Here is a 19,426-nt window from a genome sequence, read left to right on the forward strand (position 1 = left end):
GCTTTATTTTCTGCCATTCTTTCAAAGACCTGAATTATGTTGTGGATGGCACCTCCATATTCAGCATAGTGACAATATAAATCTCATACAGGCTCAGCCATTGGAAGCATACAGCTGTATGCATGTTAGCTGAACATCCACAACCCCCCTGAGGTCAAGTGGGAACCCCCCTCGCCTCATCCTTGTCACATTGCCCACCGTCCTTTAGGACAGAAGCAGCGCCCCGGGGCTCGAATGCAACCTCTCCTTGACCTTCTTGTGTGTGAGTGACCTTCCTCTGACGTATAAGGTTAGCTTTTATACTGGGGCCGAGGTCAAAAGCAATGACTGAGAGGAAAGAGGCTGAATAGAGGGAGAGGGGGGGGAGGAGAAAGGGTTGGAAACGGAGATAGGGGAGAGAGCTGGGACAAAGATCAGAGTGCAGGAGTGTGTGTGTGTGTGTGTGTGTGTGTGTGTGTGTGTGAGTGAGTGAGTGAGTGAGAGATGGATGGGGGTGGGTTGAGGAAGTTAACAGTTCATCTAGCGTGTCTCTCACATTCTGCTTCACAGTTATTTTTTCTGCTTTTCTTGCCTTGCTCGTCAACAGGAAGCCCGCTAGGCAGAAGAAGGGTGATAATGCAAAGGAGACAGACAGAAACACACACACACAGACACACATACGCTTGAAGGCTCACACTGCAAGGAAAGCATCCGTGACATTTTGCATGTGTGGGCCTAATGTTTTGGTTTGGTCTGTGTGTGTTTGTGAGCGTGATAGATGGAGTGTGTCTGTGAAGAAAAGGCGTGAAGAGTTGTCTCGCCAAGGATGTTTCTAGTTGTCTCCTCTTTCTCCGTCATGTCTGTCTCTGTCAATGAGGGAAAAAGTTCATCTAAATCTAACGTTGCACACTGAACCTCTCCCAGATTCAATCTTCTCCTTTCATCCCCCTCCTCTCTCATCTGTTCTCCTCTTAACCTCGTAACTACCTGAAACCTAACCTCCAAAAAGCAGCATCTCTGAGCTCATTACCAACGTCGTAAACAGATCCCGCACCCACCCATTAGTCTGACTTTATTTCTTCCAAATTCTCAGTTGATGGGAAATGCTTGCGCATCATTGTTGCATTCTATGATTACATTTAGGTGTATTTGATACAAGCTCCTACCAAAAGTTTAAAAGCTGTATTTATCTGAAAGGAAAGATGAAGCTTGGTCAGAATCTTTTAAATTGTCATCTTAGTTTCACAAGTTTCTTTAAATCAATTTAAAGAAACTTTTGTGTCAGATTCAAAATGTAAAAGTCAATTTTCAGTTGTAATTCTTAATGATTCATTTAATGGACCAGACCTGTGGTATTGCAAGTTTTAGTCTATTAACTACAAATCGTGCATGCATCCATTTTTTAAAGCTTACCATAAGCTTTTAGATTGATTTTCTACTTTAGAGACCGTCACAGTTTTGTATTGTTTCCAATACACAATGAAAAACTGCAGCATTTGAATTCTGCTATTGATAGAAAAAACATCTGTCTACTAGCTACGGCTGCCACTGTTTTCTCAATTCATTGATTCATTATGTGGTTTATAAAACCTCAGAAAACTGTGAGAAATGTCCATTGCAATTTCCTTGAGGTACAAGGTGACTTCTTCAAATGTCTTGTTTTGTCCGACCAACAGTCCACATCCCAAAAATGTTGAGCTTACTATAATCTAAAACAGGGAAAAGCAGCAAATCCTCACATCAGAGAAGCTGCAATCAGATAACATTTAGCATTTTTGCTTGAACAATTACTTTAATTGATTATGAAAATAATTGCCAATTGAATTTCTGCTGATTGACTGACTAATCAACAACAGGAAGGGTTTCCTGAAAGGTAGGAAATCAGTCAAAACTCAACAGATGCTTCTGAAAATGGTCAGAAGTGACGTAAAGTAAACACATTTTATAGTTAATGGACTAAAACCACCAGTATTTTTACAACAAAAAAAATAGTAGCACTTTATTTACCTGCCTCTGCATCTGGTACCTGCGTGTATGGCTTTTGATTTAAGGTCAGCTCTCAGTCAGCTTACTTTAAAAGGTTTTTTTAAATGCACTCACAAATACACGTCCGCCTCTGTTAGTTTACCTGCAGTTTAAGATATGTATGTTGACATGGATATATCAGCCAAGCCTGTGGCTAAGAGGGCCGAACAGGTTTTTACACCTGTATGTTAATTCTGACACTTTGGTGTTTCCCTTGGCTCTGAGGTGCGTGTTAAGACAAACTAGAGTTTAATTACTGGCCAGGCAGTCACTCCCCACACATGTTATACTGCACTGTAAATACACGCAGGAGGAAAAGGTGGATTAAAGTATCACATGGATGAAAGTAAGCAGCTGTAACTCCCTGGCTTTTCCTTCTCTGACTCATGAGGATCAGGAGTGAAATAATATTTGTGTTGTCTACATCTGCTATACTTTTGTTTCTATTTCTTCACCTTCTATTCATTGATATCCCATCACCCCCCCCCCGCCCCCCCATCTCACCACATGCCTACATCTTGGTTTTAAAATGCACATATGTAAGGTGTGCGCTTTATAAATAATTTAATAACACGAGCCATTATAAGAAGACAAAAGACATGCCAGAGGAGATGTTGGCCACAATGGTTGTGTTCTATAGGCACAATAATCAATCTGTCTGGGAGAGGCACAAATTGTTGATGATGATCAATCAAGTCCTATATTGTTTCACTTTAACTAGCACAGAGTGATACAACTGTATCAATAAAACACAAATCAGTTAAAAAATCATTCAAGTCTATCTGAAGGCCTAAATGGTTTGTCAATAAAACTGGGGGAGGTTTTACGTTTCAAATTGATCAATAAAAAGTCAATAAGTTTCCAGAGCAATTACAAACTAATTGTGCTGTGTGCAACCCCTCTACGTGGTCACTTTGTGGATCGGTTGTCTTATTTTGTGATGTACGGCTTGTGAGTTAACCACCAAAGAAAATCAAAACCACTCCTGAGCGACTTCATGTTTTTGTCCCATTTTGATCCTCTCTCATTAGGTCCCTGGGATTTGTTCACCTTATTGTATTGTAAGTGTTACCTCTTCTACCACAGCTGTTTTAAAACCGGTGCTTGGTGTCATTTTGTGAGGGAAAACAAACTTGAGGGTTGCAGAGTTTTTTTTGCCAGAAAACACACAGAGGCTGTGCAGCGTGAATGACGAAGAGTCGAAGCCATGTGCTCTTCAACGGCACGCCATAAAATAACAATGAGTGTTTGTGAGAATGTGCAAAGAGGTGAGAAGCTGATCACCTTGAGTGAGATGGGAAATATGCTGTTACCAAGACAACACCTACTGCTGCTGGGAAGAGAAACGAGCTTTACCATCACGACTGCTGAACTCTTTTTGAATAGCAATGTCTTACTTTGTTTTTCTACGAGTTTGTATCACACACACCGCCGATTCACAAACACATCTTACACTTGTGCACGTCTTTTTGCGTGTGCTTTCAGCATTCGGGGCTGGAGCCTTCTGAGAAGCGTGGCATAGTTGTGCTGACACCAAATAATGTCACCATTGTTGTGCTCAGTGCCGCCAATCTCGGCGTCAGCCCCAGTGTCTCCAAGAGAGGCTTCGTAACCTCCTGAATGGGACGATGAATGGTCCTTTGTGAGTGGGCCTCGTGTCTGAAGTGCAGCCATGGAGCCTCTGACACACACACACACACACACACACACACACACACACACATTGTTGTAACATCCACTCATCTACTGGACACTTTGGTAGGGTAGAAGCCAGACTGAAACATTACGTCTGTGTATCATACAGATTACATTAAGTGAAGCATTTACTGGCATACACACGCATGCACGCACACACGTCACATTGGGGAGATGGATAATGACTTAAAAGAGGTGAGACATGCTCCAGCCTACACATTGTAATTATCATATATATTGTACTGGCATTTCGCTCATGGCTCAATGTCAAAAAAAGGTACATATTTAATGAAAGGAGGAAGAAGAGTACCAGGCCATCTCATGATATTATTGTCATAATAAGCAGTAATATACATCGTTACCTCAGGAAGTCCTAGAGACGCTGTAATGGAAATTCAACGCTTCACTACAAATCTCATTTTTGTCATCGGTTTAATGGAGGGCCTTTATACCAGGTTGACAATGATTCTTGCTTGTTGAAAATGAACAGCTTACCACCGTGAAAATGAAATTTGGGGTGGGAAGACTCTTTCCTCAGCGCCATCGCCAGGTGCCCTTGTGCTGAACATTTCACGATAAAAAGGGAGACGCATTACAATGAACTGCCTGCTCCAACTTAGTACAGGGAAGAGACAGGAAAAAAGCTGCATTTTGTTTCCCTCCGTCAGACCGAGAAAGGAAGGAATTCATAAACCGAGATGCAGAGTAAAAGGGGGAAGACAAGTAACTCTGTGTGTGTTGCAGATATCTCAACTCTCTAGGCACAATTTGTTTTTTCGACACAATGAAGCATTCACTATCAGAAAACAACATCGCCGGGTAGCTGTCGCCAAGCCTTGCTGCCCCCTGGACTGGCTGCGGTTTTGTGCACCACATGACTAACAGGGTGACCCGCTGACCACCCTGTTGAAAGCCAGTTGAGACACGTGTCTGAGTGGCTGCAGTGACTCTTTCCTCTTAGACAGTAAGTGACAGGTGAGCTTCAGCCCGCTGGTTGTTGCCTGGGTTTACCAAAAGGCATCAAGCCTTTTTAAGGCTTCAACCGTTTAAGTCATATGAGCCCACATTGGGACAGAGGGAGAGGATCAAATTGTCAGCAGGAAGCCTCTGGGAAACACGGACGATGGCATACAAGTGAAGGGGGAAAAAACATGTGTGGTTTTATGTTCCTATTGATAGGTCTTTTATTGTTTTCTGTCTACACTGAATGTCAAAACAGTTCAAACTTTCAGTATGGACAGATCACTTCACATTAACATACTGTTTGGTTCTGCTTTGACCACGAAACAGACAAATGTCACAAAAACCAACAGGGAGCCAAAGTTCTGATGGCACTTCCTGTCTAGCTGCCATTAAATATTTACCAGCAGGCAGTGTTCCTGTTTAGGTCACTGTAACTTGCGTTCTTCGATATCCACAGTGTCCTCCAACAATCTCTTCTGTCACTTTTAAGCTGTAATCTTTGCTAAAACGTCTACACCAATAAGCCACTCTGTCCTGCTGTTATCTCAGTCTACATCTGAACTACACCCAGACAAGACTCGTCCATGGATTTGCGTCATTCTGTCAAGCTGGTGATGTCTTTAGGCAGCTTAAAACAGAAATATTCAAGTTGTAATCCTTAAGATTTTTAGTCCTGGGCGCATTTGGCGACACCAAAGGTTACCGTGGTAACAGCAAGTGCGCTTTGGATACTGCAGCAAACACCCTTTGAGTTCTTTGAAATACAATACGCATAGATAAGATGCTTGCCTTTGGTGTGGGACACCTGGGTTCGATTCCCACTGTGAGACATCCACCATTGTGTCCCTGAGCAAGACACTTAACCCCTAGTTGCACCAGAGGTGTGCGACCTCTGACATGTATAGCAATTGTAAGTCGCTTTGGATAAAATCGTCAGCTAAATGAATAAATGTAAATGTACAACAGATGTTTTGTATAGCTGTTAACAGTGCAGTCGAATAAATTTGTGTTATTTTAATAATAAATAACTTCAACTGCGTTCTGATTACATGAGTAGTTTCCAACACAGCAGCAGGGCACTGTAAAGTTAGTTAACTTGCTGAGGACACAAAGCTGTGCCGCCCGCATCTCTTCATCCAACAGCGCGCTGTGGCTCCTCCTTATTCCATTACACCCTCGCAAAAATTCAAAATGATCCGCTGATGAACAAAATGCAGAAAAGGATCGCGATCAGCCCTAACTGTGGAGCCAAACACACTTTTTGTTTGTCTTTTACTGTGAAGCAGCTGCGGAAAATGCAGAGTGAAGCGCGTGCACATCCAAAAAACTTCTGTAGGCGCTGGATCAAAATACAGACAACAGATCCACACACAAATTTCATTTAACAGTGCAGCCTTCATCAGGCATTGTCAAATAAACATTGTACGTTTAGCACGTGTAAAGCTTTTAATGTGAAGCAGTGGCTTTAGGATGTTCTGTTTTCATTAACTGAATACAGCTCCGCTAGAATGTAAAGAGAGCAAACAGTGAGGCTGGGGAGTCCACCACTACCAGCAAAAACTACTATAACAAATATAATTCCTGAATGTATAAACATTGAATGAATTGAGTGTTTTACTGATGGTGTTTTGAGAGCTCTATCTAACATTCCTGTATGTGTTCAACATCATACCGATCTTTGACTCGTCATGCATGGAAGCATCTGCTTTTGTTATGGTTCTCCTCTAATTTATTCAGGTTTTCATTTAATTTTATTTAATTTGTCACTAGTCTGGAGCCATGTTTGTGAAAGGTTTGTCACATAGCAGTCATTCTTTGCTTTGTTTTAATATTAATGTGTTCACGCTAATACGGTGGTCATGGTCTCACTCAGTCGGCAGCTGCTCTACTGCTGCACTAACTTTGGTTACTAAGAGACCAGAAGACTACACATGTAAAGACGCCTACTGTACTGTGTGTGTGTGTGTGTGTGTGTGTGCGCACTGGTAGGTGCCATGTGGGCATTGTTATGTACAAGTAAAAATGAAACGGGAATGGGAAGAGAAAGAGGGGGTGGGGAGAAAATGAAGGGAAAAAACAAGAGGAGAACTCTTTGAGTGTTTGATCTACTGTAACATAAAGGACTTCAGAGCAGTTAACCTGCCGGTGTGGAAACAGACAAATAATGAAGACGTTATGAATAATTCACACGTTGGCCAATTGTTTTGTGCTTATTAATTCACTTGTACTGTTCTTTTGTTAGCAGACTTCAAAGCTCTGCAAGACCAAGTAAAGCAAAAATGTTGTGAACTGGTACGCTTGCAACAATACTTAATTAGATGAGTTATCTGAGCTCTCAGCTCAGCGTAATTATGCTACCTATTCTCTTTGTATTGACCGTGAGCCACAGTACATTCATTGACAGTCTGTTTGTTGCTGGATATTACTATCACCTTTTACAAAGTCTCAGGCTGATGATGATGATGATGAAAGGGAAAACAGGGTGGAAAGGTTAGGCAGTGCTCTTGATGTGAAAGTCGAGTCGGGATTATCTCAGTGTTCCCTCCTGAACACCCAAATCAAATGTATTTGGGACTCTGACTCTTACTGATAGAGGTGAAAGTAGCAGTGAGCTGTTATATGTTTATCTGCATAGCACTGTGATGGACAGTCCAGGTCATTGCCCTGCATGCTGTGATAGGCTACAGCCTCCTGCAAGCTGGAACTGGAGTGAGCAGATAAAGAAGTACAACTTTTTCTACCATATTTCATGGCTTGATCGATCTTCATTTCAATCAATAATTTTTTGGATGCTTAAGAAAAACTGCATTTTCTCATCTCTTGCAATGTTCAGAGAGCCTTTGTGAAATCTTAATTAACAACATATTCTTTCTTAAGGCTGGGTCACATCAACATTTACAACAGTTAAATTTAGCTGTGAAATCAATTACCCTTTAAAGGAATTTACACCGTCAGTGGATTCTGTCACAGTGGCGAACTACATTTGCATTCATTTTTTATGTCAAGTTCAACTTTGGTGAACTTTCATTTGCGCTGTTGACCCATAGGAAACAATCTTGACAGCTAATCTTTGAGGGAATGAGCATAGCTATTGTAGCTTATTAGCTGTTTTACACATTTATTTACCCCCTCCACTACTGGAGTATTACCTGCTACACAAATGAAACATGTTTATGGACAGTTAGACAGGAGTGGAACAAACATTGTAAACTGTTAGCAGCTGAGTTAACTGGCTTGCTATTGCTGTTGTGACTGACTAGCACTAGCATGTATCTGGCTGGTCAGGCATATTAATGTAGACAACTCTGCCTCTGATTGGTTAGTACTTGATGCCTCTGTTAGTTAGATAGTCAGTCAGATATACTGTATCCCATGACCTGGAAGTATTTATTTATAGATTTTTTGGGAAAAGGTAAAGAGTCCAGAATACCGTGCTTTCCAAAAGACAGTGAATCTACGCAGATAGCTCGCCAGCTACAGTAGTTTACTGACTAGCCTTGTGAGTAGGCACTATGTTGCAAGAAATATTGCACCTCCCAAAAAGTTATTTCCTGCTTTTGGTCCAAGCAAACGTTCACTCTAATCTGTTTTTAGAATTTATCATCTAAGACTGACAGTGATATATGGGATCATAATCAAAGTGAGCACTCACAAATCCAAATAAATACATCCTTACTAATGGCAGATTTTGTAGTACCAGCATCAGTTAGACAGAGAGACTACAGCGATGCCTGGAACTTGTGTGTGTTTGACACTCACCAGTCAAAACCACCCTGACTCACACATCACAAGTATTCACATAATGCCAATACGGATACAGTTTGGACACTAACAGTTATATTTAGTGGTGTAGCGTTGCCACCACCTAACCTAATGTCTAATCTAACTAATGTCAGTGACTATCTTCACAATTACTGTATTACTGTATAAAATGTGGCTCTGGATTTGTCATTTTATTATGTAAAATGATAAATGCAGTAGAAGAGACTTAAACCACCTGAACAGACTTCTCTAAATATTAAGAAAGAGAACCTTGACTGTAATGACTCTCGCAGATTCTCTCAGCTTGCCATGCAAAGTTTAGCAATGTAGTTGTGCCAGAGAAAGAGCCTAACATAAATGAAAGCAAGAAAAAGGAAAAACTCTTAGATGTGGAGATTTTGGAGAAGCCTTTGGCGGTTCGGCAAAAGAAGAAGAGGCAGAGAAAGAAGGGGTCCATCAGATCCTTTTCTGATCCTGAAGGCTGTAGATGTTGTCTATGTCTGTAATGCCGGGTGGATTTTGTGTGATCCAGCTACTGAGGGATCAAATCACTCAGCTTTTTTAGACTAATGGTCTTATGGCTGAACCTGCTTACATGTAATTTGCGGGTTTGGAGAAACTTTTGAGGTTAAACTATGGGAGGTGCTATATCGGGTTCATGATATGAACTATGTTTGGATTTTTTGAAAGTGAAAAAGTGAAAAGGGAACATTCCCATTTTGCATGATCATATGTGTAAATTTTGCTCTTCATCCATGCTTTGGTTCCACATTTTTCCATATTTTTCCTCTCCCCTTGAGCCCGAAGCAATGCGAATTCTTGAATATTTCTCTCATCCATCCTGTCAAGACCTTGGCTTAGTCAGACTCATTCAAGGTTTGGATCTGATTGAGGGGATGAACCCTCAGGGACAAAGCTGAGGTCTTCATTCGTAATGCAATTGAGAGCTTGAATCCTGAAATCGGAAGTCATTAAAAACATCAGCTGCACATTATTGTAATACTTTATGTAAAAATACATGTATGGAAATCTGGGCTTGAATATGAATATTTTTTTAATTTTATAGCTAAATATACAGTTCTACTGAAACTATAAGTTGATATATTGATCAAACGCACAAATTTTATTGATGATGATTTTGATAACAGATTAATCATATTAGAGCTACAACAAGTTGAAAATTATTGTTATTCAGCAAATATTTCTGTAATCGATTTAAGTGATGTTTTAGTGAGTTCCAGGTTCTCAAATGTGAGAATCTGCTGCTTTTTCAGGTTTTACATTACAGTAAATACAGCAATATTTGGGTTTGTGCTGTTGCTCGGACAAAACAAGACATTTAAAAAATATCCTTAGGCTCTAGGATATTGTGATCTGCATTTTCACTGTCTTCTAATGTTTTATAGATCAAAAAAGGAATCGATTCTATGAGAAAACAAAAAAAATTATAATGGCATCCGTAATAATATTAATCATTTTCCAAATAAAACATATACCAATACAAAACATTTGGTGTTTTCAGCATCTTAAGTGAGAGGATTCACCGTTCTTTATTCCCATTTTAGTGTCTGGCTGCTGGTTAGATAAAAGGAAAAAATTAGAGATATTAATTTGGGCTTTGGTAATATGATACATTTCTTTTCATTCTAGACATTTAACGATCTATTGAATAATAAATGAATCAATAGATTAAATGATAACCAAAGAAAGTCATTAATTACAGCTTGGAAATGCATATAAATCTTCATATGAATACTTTTTTTATATATGCTAGTTGACATAAAGTTGCTGTGCATAAAAAAGGTAGTTGGGTACAGGGAGGCACATAGACACTTGGCACAACATAGACATGTAGAGGTCAGCATAGCGGAATCTGAAGAAGCTGGTTGTGTAGATCAAGTGTATTCAGTTCAGCAGGGTCTTGTACAAGAGTCCATGTGATCCATGTGGCCGTGCGCTGAGCTCTTTTATGCGTGTTTACACACACGCTCTCATACACAGTATACTGGGAACACGCCTTGCACAGCACGCCGCCTCACAAATCAAAGCACTGCTGGCACGCAGGGGAGTGGGTCTGTGAAGGCAGACAGATGCATCAGTTTTGGTGAAGACACACTCAGGCTGAAATGTCAGTCCTTGCTGCTTCACTGCTTTCTTTGATAAGCTATCCACAGACCTTCATGTACTTCTTAGTGTTTTCATTCCTTTTTTTAATGCTTTTCTTGAAGGTCTGAATCCAGACCTCTGCACCTCTCCTTGTCTTTCAGTTTCGCTCTCACCACCAAACTTTCTGACTATCAGTTGCAGAGGTTCAGGTTGCCTAGCAACAGGGTTGTGCTTGTCACAGCATGTTGCCACAATGACAATCGCTAGACGGGGTCCTGGCAACAAAGACATCAGGTGTTACGTCCCACTGCTTGTCTGCGGACACTCCAGTCGATCTCCAGTGGCTGCAATGAGTGTGTGTACAGTATGTGTGTGTTCCATTCTGCACCAGTGAGCAGCACAGGCTCTGCTGATGTTACCCATGTCCCTTTCCCTTCTCTTATTATGGTGTGTGTGTGTGTGTGTGTGTGTGTGTGTGTGTGTGTGTTTGTATGTTGATTTCTGCTTGAGTGATCAGTTATTGAGTGCAGCTCACAGCGGAAGCTTTGCTCATGCTGGCCTGTCAGCCACAAAGGAACACACTTCTGGGTGGCTGGTCTGGTCAGGCTCGGAAATGACACACAGACATGCCATACCTCATAAATTACAGCATTTAGCTGAGATGAACCTTGTAAGAGAGATAAAGGCAGGGAGAGAAAATTATCTAATGATTCCCTTCCGTTTGTTTGCGGCACACATTTACTGATTCCTCTCTGTTTCAGTGTCTGAAGTTTCTGTATTCCCCCCCCTCCCTCACCTTCGCTCTTCTCTTCTCTCCCTGCATGAAGATCTGTCTGTTGACGTTGGCAGCGCGTGTGTTGCTGCTGGCAGTAACAAAGTGAGAATAGCCTACTGCAGCAAACTTCCCAGCCAGGCCACTACAAGGGCACACATGCTCCTGAACAACAAAGACGTCATGTTTCCTCACCTAAAAGCGAGCTGTTAAGACCTCTCACTGGCTTACATAAAAGCGTGCAATTCACATTTCTGTAGCAAAAACAATATTGTTGGCATGTGTTATGCATTTAGACTTGTTTAAAGATACATTTCTAGAAAATTGATCTTTCTGCACTGGCATTTTTTTGGAATTCATTATAAAACAAATAAGAGTGTACAGTCACGTTAACCACTCTGTGAGGCTGTGCTGAGGCACAGTGGAGCTTTGAGTGAAATATTAAAGTCAGTCATGCTCACAATGACCATCCTTAACATGTGGATGTTTAGTAGGTATAAAGTTTACCATGATCAACATCTTAGTTTAATGAGCCCTAAACACACCGTTCCGGTACATCTGAGGCTGATTTGTTTTACAGGTATTTAGCAGTTCATAACCAAAATATTGGATAAGTTATTACAACAATTGACCCAATGATGGCACTAAATGAAAAGTCAGGGGATCACCAAAGTCGGTAGGCGTCATCCTATGGAGACCATTAATGTCTGCACAAAATTTCATGGAAATTCATCCAATAGTTGTTGAGGTAATTGAGTCTGGACCGTAGTGGTGGACTGACCCAACAGACCGCCACTGCCCCTTAGGTTTACATAAAATTAGACTACAATTACTTGATTATATACAGATTTTTCTACATTGTACAGTGCATTGTGGAAAATGTGTAGTTCCATCACAATCACTCAAATATTTCATTATACAGTATGGACACAGAGAAAAAAGACACAATGTGACTCAAGGGTGTGTTCTTGTTAAAGGGTCTGTGATAAAATGAACATGCATTATGTGAACAGTAGTGAATCTGAGTGACACGCTAGCCATTTCAGCCCAGTGAATCAAGAAAAATTACACTTGTTCTTGGAAAATTCTGATTTTAAGTTGATTTGTACTGGAAAGAGGTCAAAATTATCCCACTGCAACGGCCAGTTTTTCCATATGTTTTAAAAAAAGACTTTCTGGATTCAATTAGAGGCAAAAATTACCTTTGCACTTAATTCCTATATGATCCAATACCAAGTGAATCCCAGGCTGGTATTGCTGATACCAATACTTTTTACATATTTTATTTCTAGTTTTATGTGACCTCCTCCCGTTTCTGTATTTATGAGGGAAATAAGGAGTAGGCTGTAGCCTTACCAATTCCAAATAATAGCTGCATAATGACAAGACATCAAACTACTGCCATATTCTTTAATTATAATAAAAATAACGCTTAATAACATCATATTATTTTGACTTAATCTCAGAAGTTTAGCGAAGTTTGCGGTGTTGCCAAAGTATTTCACTGTCTTTGCCCACATATCACACGCAGCGTCATTATTACCTTCACAGCTAAAATACAGCCAGACGTGACTGCTTTTACAGTCAGCCATAGTCAGTTTTCAATCGCATGAAATGTAAAAGGCTGCAGCGGCTCAACTAAAAGAAGCTCCGCTCCGTCACAGAGCCGTAGCGCAAGCATGATTTAGACAGGTGGAAGGAGAAGTGGTTCCTATCAACCGAGTATAATTACACCATCCTGGTGACAGTAAGATACTTGTGATAAAACACACTCACTCCAAATGACTGTGTTTAGATATCGATCCTTTTATACGAGTATTGACCCTAGAGCAGGAAACGTTGGTATCAGAAATATCGATACTTTAGTATCGATCCGCACATCGCTATTGTAGAGCTATGTAATCACTCATGTGTTAAACCAAAATGGATTTTTATTCTTCTTCTTGCAGGTACAGTTTCTTCTTCCCTCAGATAACCTAGTCAGTTGTTTTTGATAAACATATCTATGGTAGGTGCTTGATTCTATTGCCATTTAAGCTACTGGTGAATTGCCATGCAGCTCTATTGTTGAATAGAGGTGCAGACTGGTAGGCCTAGGTGTCTGAATTTGATTAGTAATCATTATTAGATTAAACAGATCCACCCAGTATCAGATGTTGCAAACAAGTGACTAGTGATGCGATCTATTCACAACCTCGGAAACCAATAATTTGGTTGATTTACTTACTCAGTAAGTTCTCCACCAAAAGGGCCACTGAAACAGTTCATTTAGGAAGTGGGCAGGTCATGACATAATTTCCTCCACTGCCAGTCCAGGAAGCAGGAATACAGCTTTCCAGCTTCTGCTCTGGTTGGGATCATGTTTTACTTTTTCTTGGAAAACTCAATCTGTGTTTGTTTGTGTGTGTGTGCGAGAAAAGTTCTTGTTTTTTTGCTTTATTGTTCGAGGGTGGAGGCAATACACACCACATACAGTTATATACAGGTATATAGTTAGAAATAACACAGAGTTAATTTGGAAGCAGCCATAAAGAAATAGTAGTACTAAAGGTGCTATTGATAAGTAAATGTAGTCCAGAGATGCACATTAGACCCCAGAATCAGTACATGATAGTCAACTCAAATGTCTGAATCCAAATATAGTTGAGATAGAATCAGTTTTTTGGGCAGTGGAATAAACTACAGCGCTGCCGCTGAAATGGAAAGGTCAAGAGAGCCAGCTAAAACCACTTCGTAGCCCACAGTTATTGATTTCTCCCACAGCAAAGCGTACTGTAGGAAAACATCTGGGGATGCTTCTATGTGTTTTAAGTCCACTTTGTTTTACACAATATCTGGCCTCTGTACCCCTCGGACCAAAAAGAATAGATTCTGCAGTACTCTCCTCTAGCTTGTCTGTGATGCTGATCAAACACAGAAGGACGCACACTGTGCAGACGGGTGGGCACACACAAAAAAAAATAAAGGTCTAAAGAACACAATGTGTGAGCCATCAGACAACTGACGATACAAGAAATCTCTACAAGGAGATACTCGAACACAGGATCTGCAGGCGCTTGCGTTGTTTAAGTGTGTGTGAGTGTGTAAGCAGTTATCTTAATGTGAGTGTCCTCCCTCCTCGTCTTTCGTTCGTCATCAGGGCCATCTGAGATGCAGCCTGCTTTTGTCTGGCTCAAACAATGGGACGGTACTGGTGTGAGTCACCCTGCGCGCACATATCCATTCATCCATCAATGTCAGCAGAGAAAGCAGGCATAGCTCAAGTCATGATATCACTTCATGAAGCATGCATAGTTACATTTACTCCTGTAGTTCACATTAGGATTACAACTAACGTTTACTTCATTACAGATTAATCCGCCAATTATTTTCTTAATTGAAGGGATACTTAGGTTTAAGAAACTCCCAAGATGCATTTTGGCAAGAAACATCCAATCACAGATTGTGAAATACTGTTATGTGCGTTTCTGACAACAAAACAGATAATAAAATCTGCAGCTCAACAACAAAACGTTTTGAATTTGCGCCTCCGACTGTCTTCTTCTCCATAGCAACGACAGGCGAGGATCATGGGTATTGTAGTATTTAGACGCTAAAATTTAAATCATAACCTGACTTCTCAAACAAATTTGAAATAATTTAAACTGGTGGCCAAGTACAGAGTTTCTGTATTAACATTAATGATATTGTTTAAAGGATAATTTAGCAGCTCCTCCCACTTTGCAACTCTACAGTCCAAAGATATTAATTTACTGTCACATGTAACAAAGAAAAACAACAAATTCTGACATTTTAGACGGTGATAGCTGTGAAGATATATTTTAGCTTGGCACTATTGTCAATATCGACTCTTTTTAATTGACTAATTGATTAAAGTTTAATGATGTGGACTAGAGCTGAAACTATTATTTAAACGGTTTTGATTTGAAAAAGCCTGCATAAATCCATCTAGCCTCTTAATTTGCCCCCAACTGTGTCACTTTGCTTTCAGACAAATAACTCTATCTTGTTGTAATGTGATCTGATTCTATATTGGAGCAACAGCTACTGTATCTCACAAGTTTAACTTTCAACAGCAAAGCTAGCCAGGAAGACATCATCCCTCAGGGCTAACATGCCTGTTCAACTGGCTGTTCTGCTGCACAGAGCCGAATTAACCATGATTCTAATTGTCAGCCAGGGCTCTGTCTTCCTTCCAGCGTTTGCATTTATTCCCCAATAGGCTCCCCCATACTGTCCTGAGATTCAGTCATTTCTATATATACATTTATACATTTCCTCACTTCATATCCTCTTACATTTATTTACTTTGCCTTTGTCTGCCCCCCCCCCCCTTTTCTACTTCACCAGCTGAATTACTCTTTTTCTTTCTTTATCCTGCTTATGCTGCATGAGGTGGTCTATTACGGCATAATATCTTCTCTATTGTCCCTGTGTGTATTGTGTTAAAAAGATGAGCTTACACGTGTTGAAAGGAAACCATCGTCATAAAGGCATCTTTGTGAAGGACACAAAAGAGAATAAGAAAACAGAGCTTCTCATGGTGTTGATGGCAAATTCAGAGTGTGTTTCATGCTGCCTAATGGATTTAAATGTTCTGGCACATTATGTTGACGAGTGCTGAAGGACGTCCAATAGGTTGTGGTGACGGGGTCCTCAGTGGGGATGCAACCCCGACACTGAGAGTATGTGGCCGGGCTAACTACAGGCAAATCACCGGCCAAGGACGCGCTGCAACACACAAACACACACAGTTGTTCAAATTCCCAAGTGTGGTTTGTTTAATGTGTGCCAATGTAAAGGCGAAGACATGCAGATGAGGAGTTCCAGTGTGCAGATGTATGAATTGTTAGTATAATGACCTACTGTGGTGCCAAGATTAGTTACGCAGTCTGTCTGGTAACGCCAGAGGAAGCCGTGCGTGTGCCATTGTGTTTCTTTTTTGATGTCTGAATGTCCACGCTGACTTCCATGTGACTGCGCTGTAAAGTGAGCAGACAGAAAAAATCACCACAGTTTGTTCCGTCACATCTGTTTTTTTTTTTTTCCCGTTAGTTTATTTTTCAGTTACTTAGGAAAACAAAACAAACAAGAGCTCACAGATGACTACTGCCAATTTAGAGCTCGCCTGTTTTTTTTGTTTTTTTCTTAATATTTGAGAATATGCAAATGAAGGTGCGTCTCATTCAATCGTCAAGTGAGTCATGTGACCCGAGCAGAGGGGTCTAAGGGCACGCGGGGTGGAGAGGCTCCAGTGCCACAGACGAGGGGGGCAATCCCCACCTGCCCCCATCTGCTGTGAGAGTGAGTCGCTCTTTGCATAATGGAAACCTCACCGATGGGTTTTGATTTTTCTCATCTTAAACTAAAACATGGTAATACCACACTTACACACTTGTCAGCAAGCTAGGTATCACAATTGTTGTAGATGTCAGCCCCACCAGACGAGAAAAAATATATATAAATGAGCTGAATATAATTTAAATAGAAACCTAGAAATAAAATACAGACAAAAGACAAAACAATAAAACAAAAAATTAAGCAGACACACACTTACAGATGATTAGGCTGCCCCACCCCCCAAAAAACTTTTGTGAGCTTTAAATCACACTTCTCATCAAACTAATCTTCTGGGGTGTGTTTCTACCACACAGGATCTTAATTCTTGATGCAAGACAGAGAAAATAATATAAAAACACTAAAAACTGCCCACAGAGATTCAGTGGGAAACTAAGCGTGTGTGTGTGTGTGTGTGTGTGACTACTCCCAAACAATAAGCTAGTTCCTGATAGAAATGCATGGGAAGGCCAACTTCAAGCCACACATCCACAGTTTTCCTGTGCATTAACATGCCTGTTGCACTACCCCCCTCTATTTCAGTGTTTTTAAATACTTGTAAATATACTGTATGGAGATTATATATAGAGCCCATTTACAAATGGTACGTAATTGGCTTGGTACGTCAATATCATAGTTCATACGTTAGCCGGAATAAGGGTCACATGACTAGCTAATGAGGTCATACAATAAGATTTCCTCTTTTCATCATTGTCATCTTCAAATACACAGGTTAATAGTTGTCTTTTTTTTTTTCCTCAAAAACAAAGCAAGATCAAATACAGTCGATATTAAACACTTGCAAGATGTCCACTGCAAAGAATGGCTTGAGAACATTTTAAAGAAGCATTTCACTCCTTTTTCTCTGTGTGCCATGCTTTTTTTTTTTTTAGTTGTTGCTGTTATCACATCACTGTTTTCCTCTTCAAATGTGTTTTTTCTTCAGCGACAGAATGATGTGAATAAGTCCAGCTGTTCAGTCCTCAGCGTGACCTCTGCTACCTCAGGCCCAGCAGGCCCCGAAACAAGAGCGCTCCTATAAAAATGGGTATTTGACAAGGCCACCGGTCCATTAAAACATCCTAAAATCTCTAACTACACTCAACCCACTTCTCTCACTATTGAGATTTTAAATATTAATCCACAAGCACTGATTACAAATCAAATGTTTGTTTTTAAAAAAAATACATTTTAAAGCAAATCGCCTCATAACAGTGCAAAACAAATCAAACCTGTGCAATAAGGCCTAATCACTAATACCTCATACTCATACCTACATACATAGTTTTTACCATAATAACAAGACTTCAAAATGAAACAAAAAACAATAGAAACACTAAATGATTAAAAAAATAATATCAATGGTGTGGTTAACAAAGCATGGACGTGCACGGCTTAACATAGGAGAAGAGACATTCCCCTGTAGGACAAAAACAAAAGAATTATCAGCAGTGTCTATTGTAATGCTTTCCTAATGCCCCCCCCCCCCCCCCCCGCAATATTTCGTCTGCTTCTGTTGGTAACACCGGCCCAAGCTCAGGGAGAAGGGAGCTGGGATGCCAGAGGGGTGTGTGTCGTCTCACATCGGCTCAAGCAGCCATCTGCCACCCTACCCTAGCCAGCCTGATCCTTATCCTCAGCCCAGCAGGCCCGCTGTCTCATCCCCACAAAAAGGCTTCCTGCGGGGGGGGAGTTAGGGAGACAAAGGCAGTGGGGAGCTGGGGAGCTCCACAGCCAGGCCCTTTGACCTGGTCCCTGGCCCGGCGGGGCAGACGGCCCAGACAGACAGCACCGTGTCTACTCCCTGCCTCCTCCTCCTCTCTCTTTTATCAGCCACACAGACCCCAGGGGCTGACTGAGAGACAGAGGAGGGGGGGGGGACGAGACAGAGAGAAGCAGAGGGTGGTGGGCAAATGAACACAATGACGAGACTGACACGGACTACCCTGACCCTCCCGCCCTCCCTCCTCCATTCATCTTTGGGTATAGATCTCTCTATTCCCTAGGGGCAGGCTGCTGCCCTCTCCTCTGTGTGACCCCTCTCTTGTCTGTTCCCTCCTTTATCCCTCAGCAGACACAGCCAGGCAAGCTCCCGGCCTGTGTGGCCAAGCACGCCCCTACTGGCCATATATATATGTGTGTCGTACGCCTTGACAGTGTTTGAACGCCACATGTAGTGTTGCCTTGATGGCTCAGGGCCACCTGTTTGGTAGATAGTGTCTGGTTTGTTTGTGGCAGTGGTTGCCTTTCGTGGAGAAATGATCCAATTGTACAAATAAGTTCAATCCCCATGTAAAGCATGTATTTATTTGACATTACTATTAAATTCCTGTGTTTTGGTAAAACTAGAAGAGCAGGCTGATGCTCAACAGGAAGGTTTACTCGGGGCCTCGGGGGGGCTTGTCTCCTCTCCTCCTGGTGGAGCCGGCACCTAGGCAGTGGTGGTGAGCTTCTGGATGGTACGGTTGTAGTATTGGGTGGTGAGAGCCTCCAGGGGGCTCCAGCGGTGTGCATGCAGCTCGATGACCTCCATGAGGAGAGAGCGGGTCAGCTGAGATTCGGCTGGACAAAGCATCTTGTCCCTGACGGCTGCTAGAAGCTCTATCATCATCTCTGGGAGCTGGTCTTCCAGGAGACGCCCCATGCTCTGCAACTGGAGGGGAGAAAAGGGATAGAGGGAGGCAGGAGGTCAGAGAAAGTGTGTGTCGCTTACTGGGAGCAAAACACTACGTCTGACACCTTTGTTACTCTGGATACAGTCAGACAGCAGGGGTTCACATGCCCTCT

The 19,426-nt window shown here is 41.4% G+C and overlaps 1 protein-coding gene across 3 annotated transcripts in view; it reads right to left on the reverse strand.

Annotated features, from left to right (window-relative positions):
- Window positions 1–13,722: 13,722 nt before the first annotated feature.
- ctif (CBP80/20-dependent translation initiation factor) overlaps window positions 13,723–19,426 on the reverse strand; it is a 68,436-nt gene continuing 62,732 nt past the window's right edge. For 2 of the 3 annotated variants that reach the window (XM_038733623.1, XM_038733624.1), the window contains one exon: window positions 13,723–19,292. In XM_038733623.1, coding sequence (XP_038589551.1) covers window positions 19,071–19,292 — 222 coding nt within the window. In that variant the 3' untranslated portion in view covers window positions 13,723–19,070. The remainder of the gene's footprint in view (window positions 19,293–19,426) is intronic. The other variant, XR_005446765.1, reaches the window with a different exon arrangement.

Source organism: Micropterus salmoides, unplaced genomic scaffold (genome assembly GCF_014851395.1).
Source record: "Micropterus salmoides isolate LMB-PRFRI ecotype aquatic unplaced genomic scaffold, ASM1485139v1 Ms_hic_scaffold_20, whole genome shotgun sequence".
In the NCBI taxonomy this organism is placed as follows: Eukaryota; Metazoa; Chordata; class Actinopteri; order Centrarchiformes; family Centrarchidae; genus Micropterus; species Micropterus salmoides.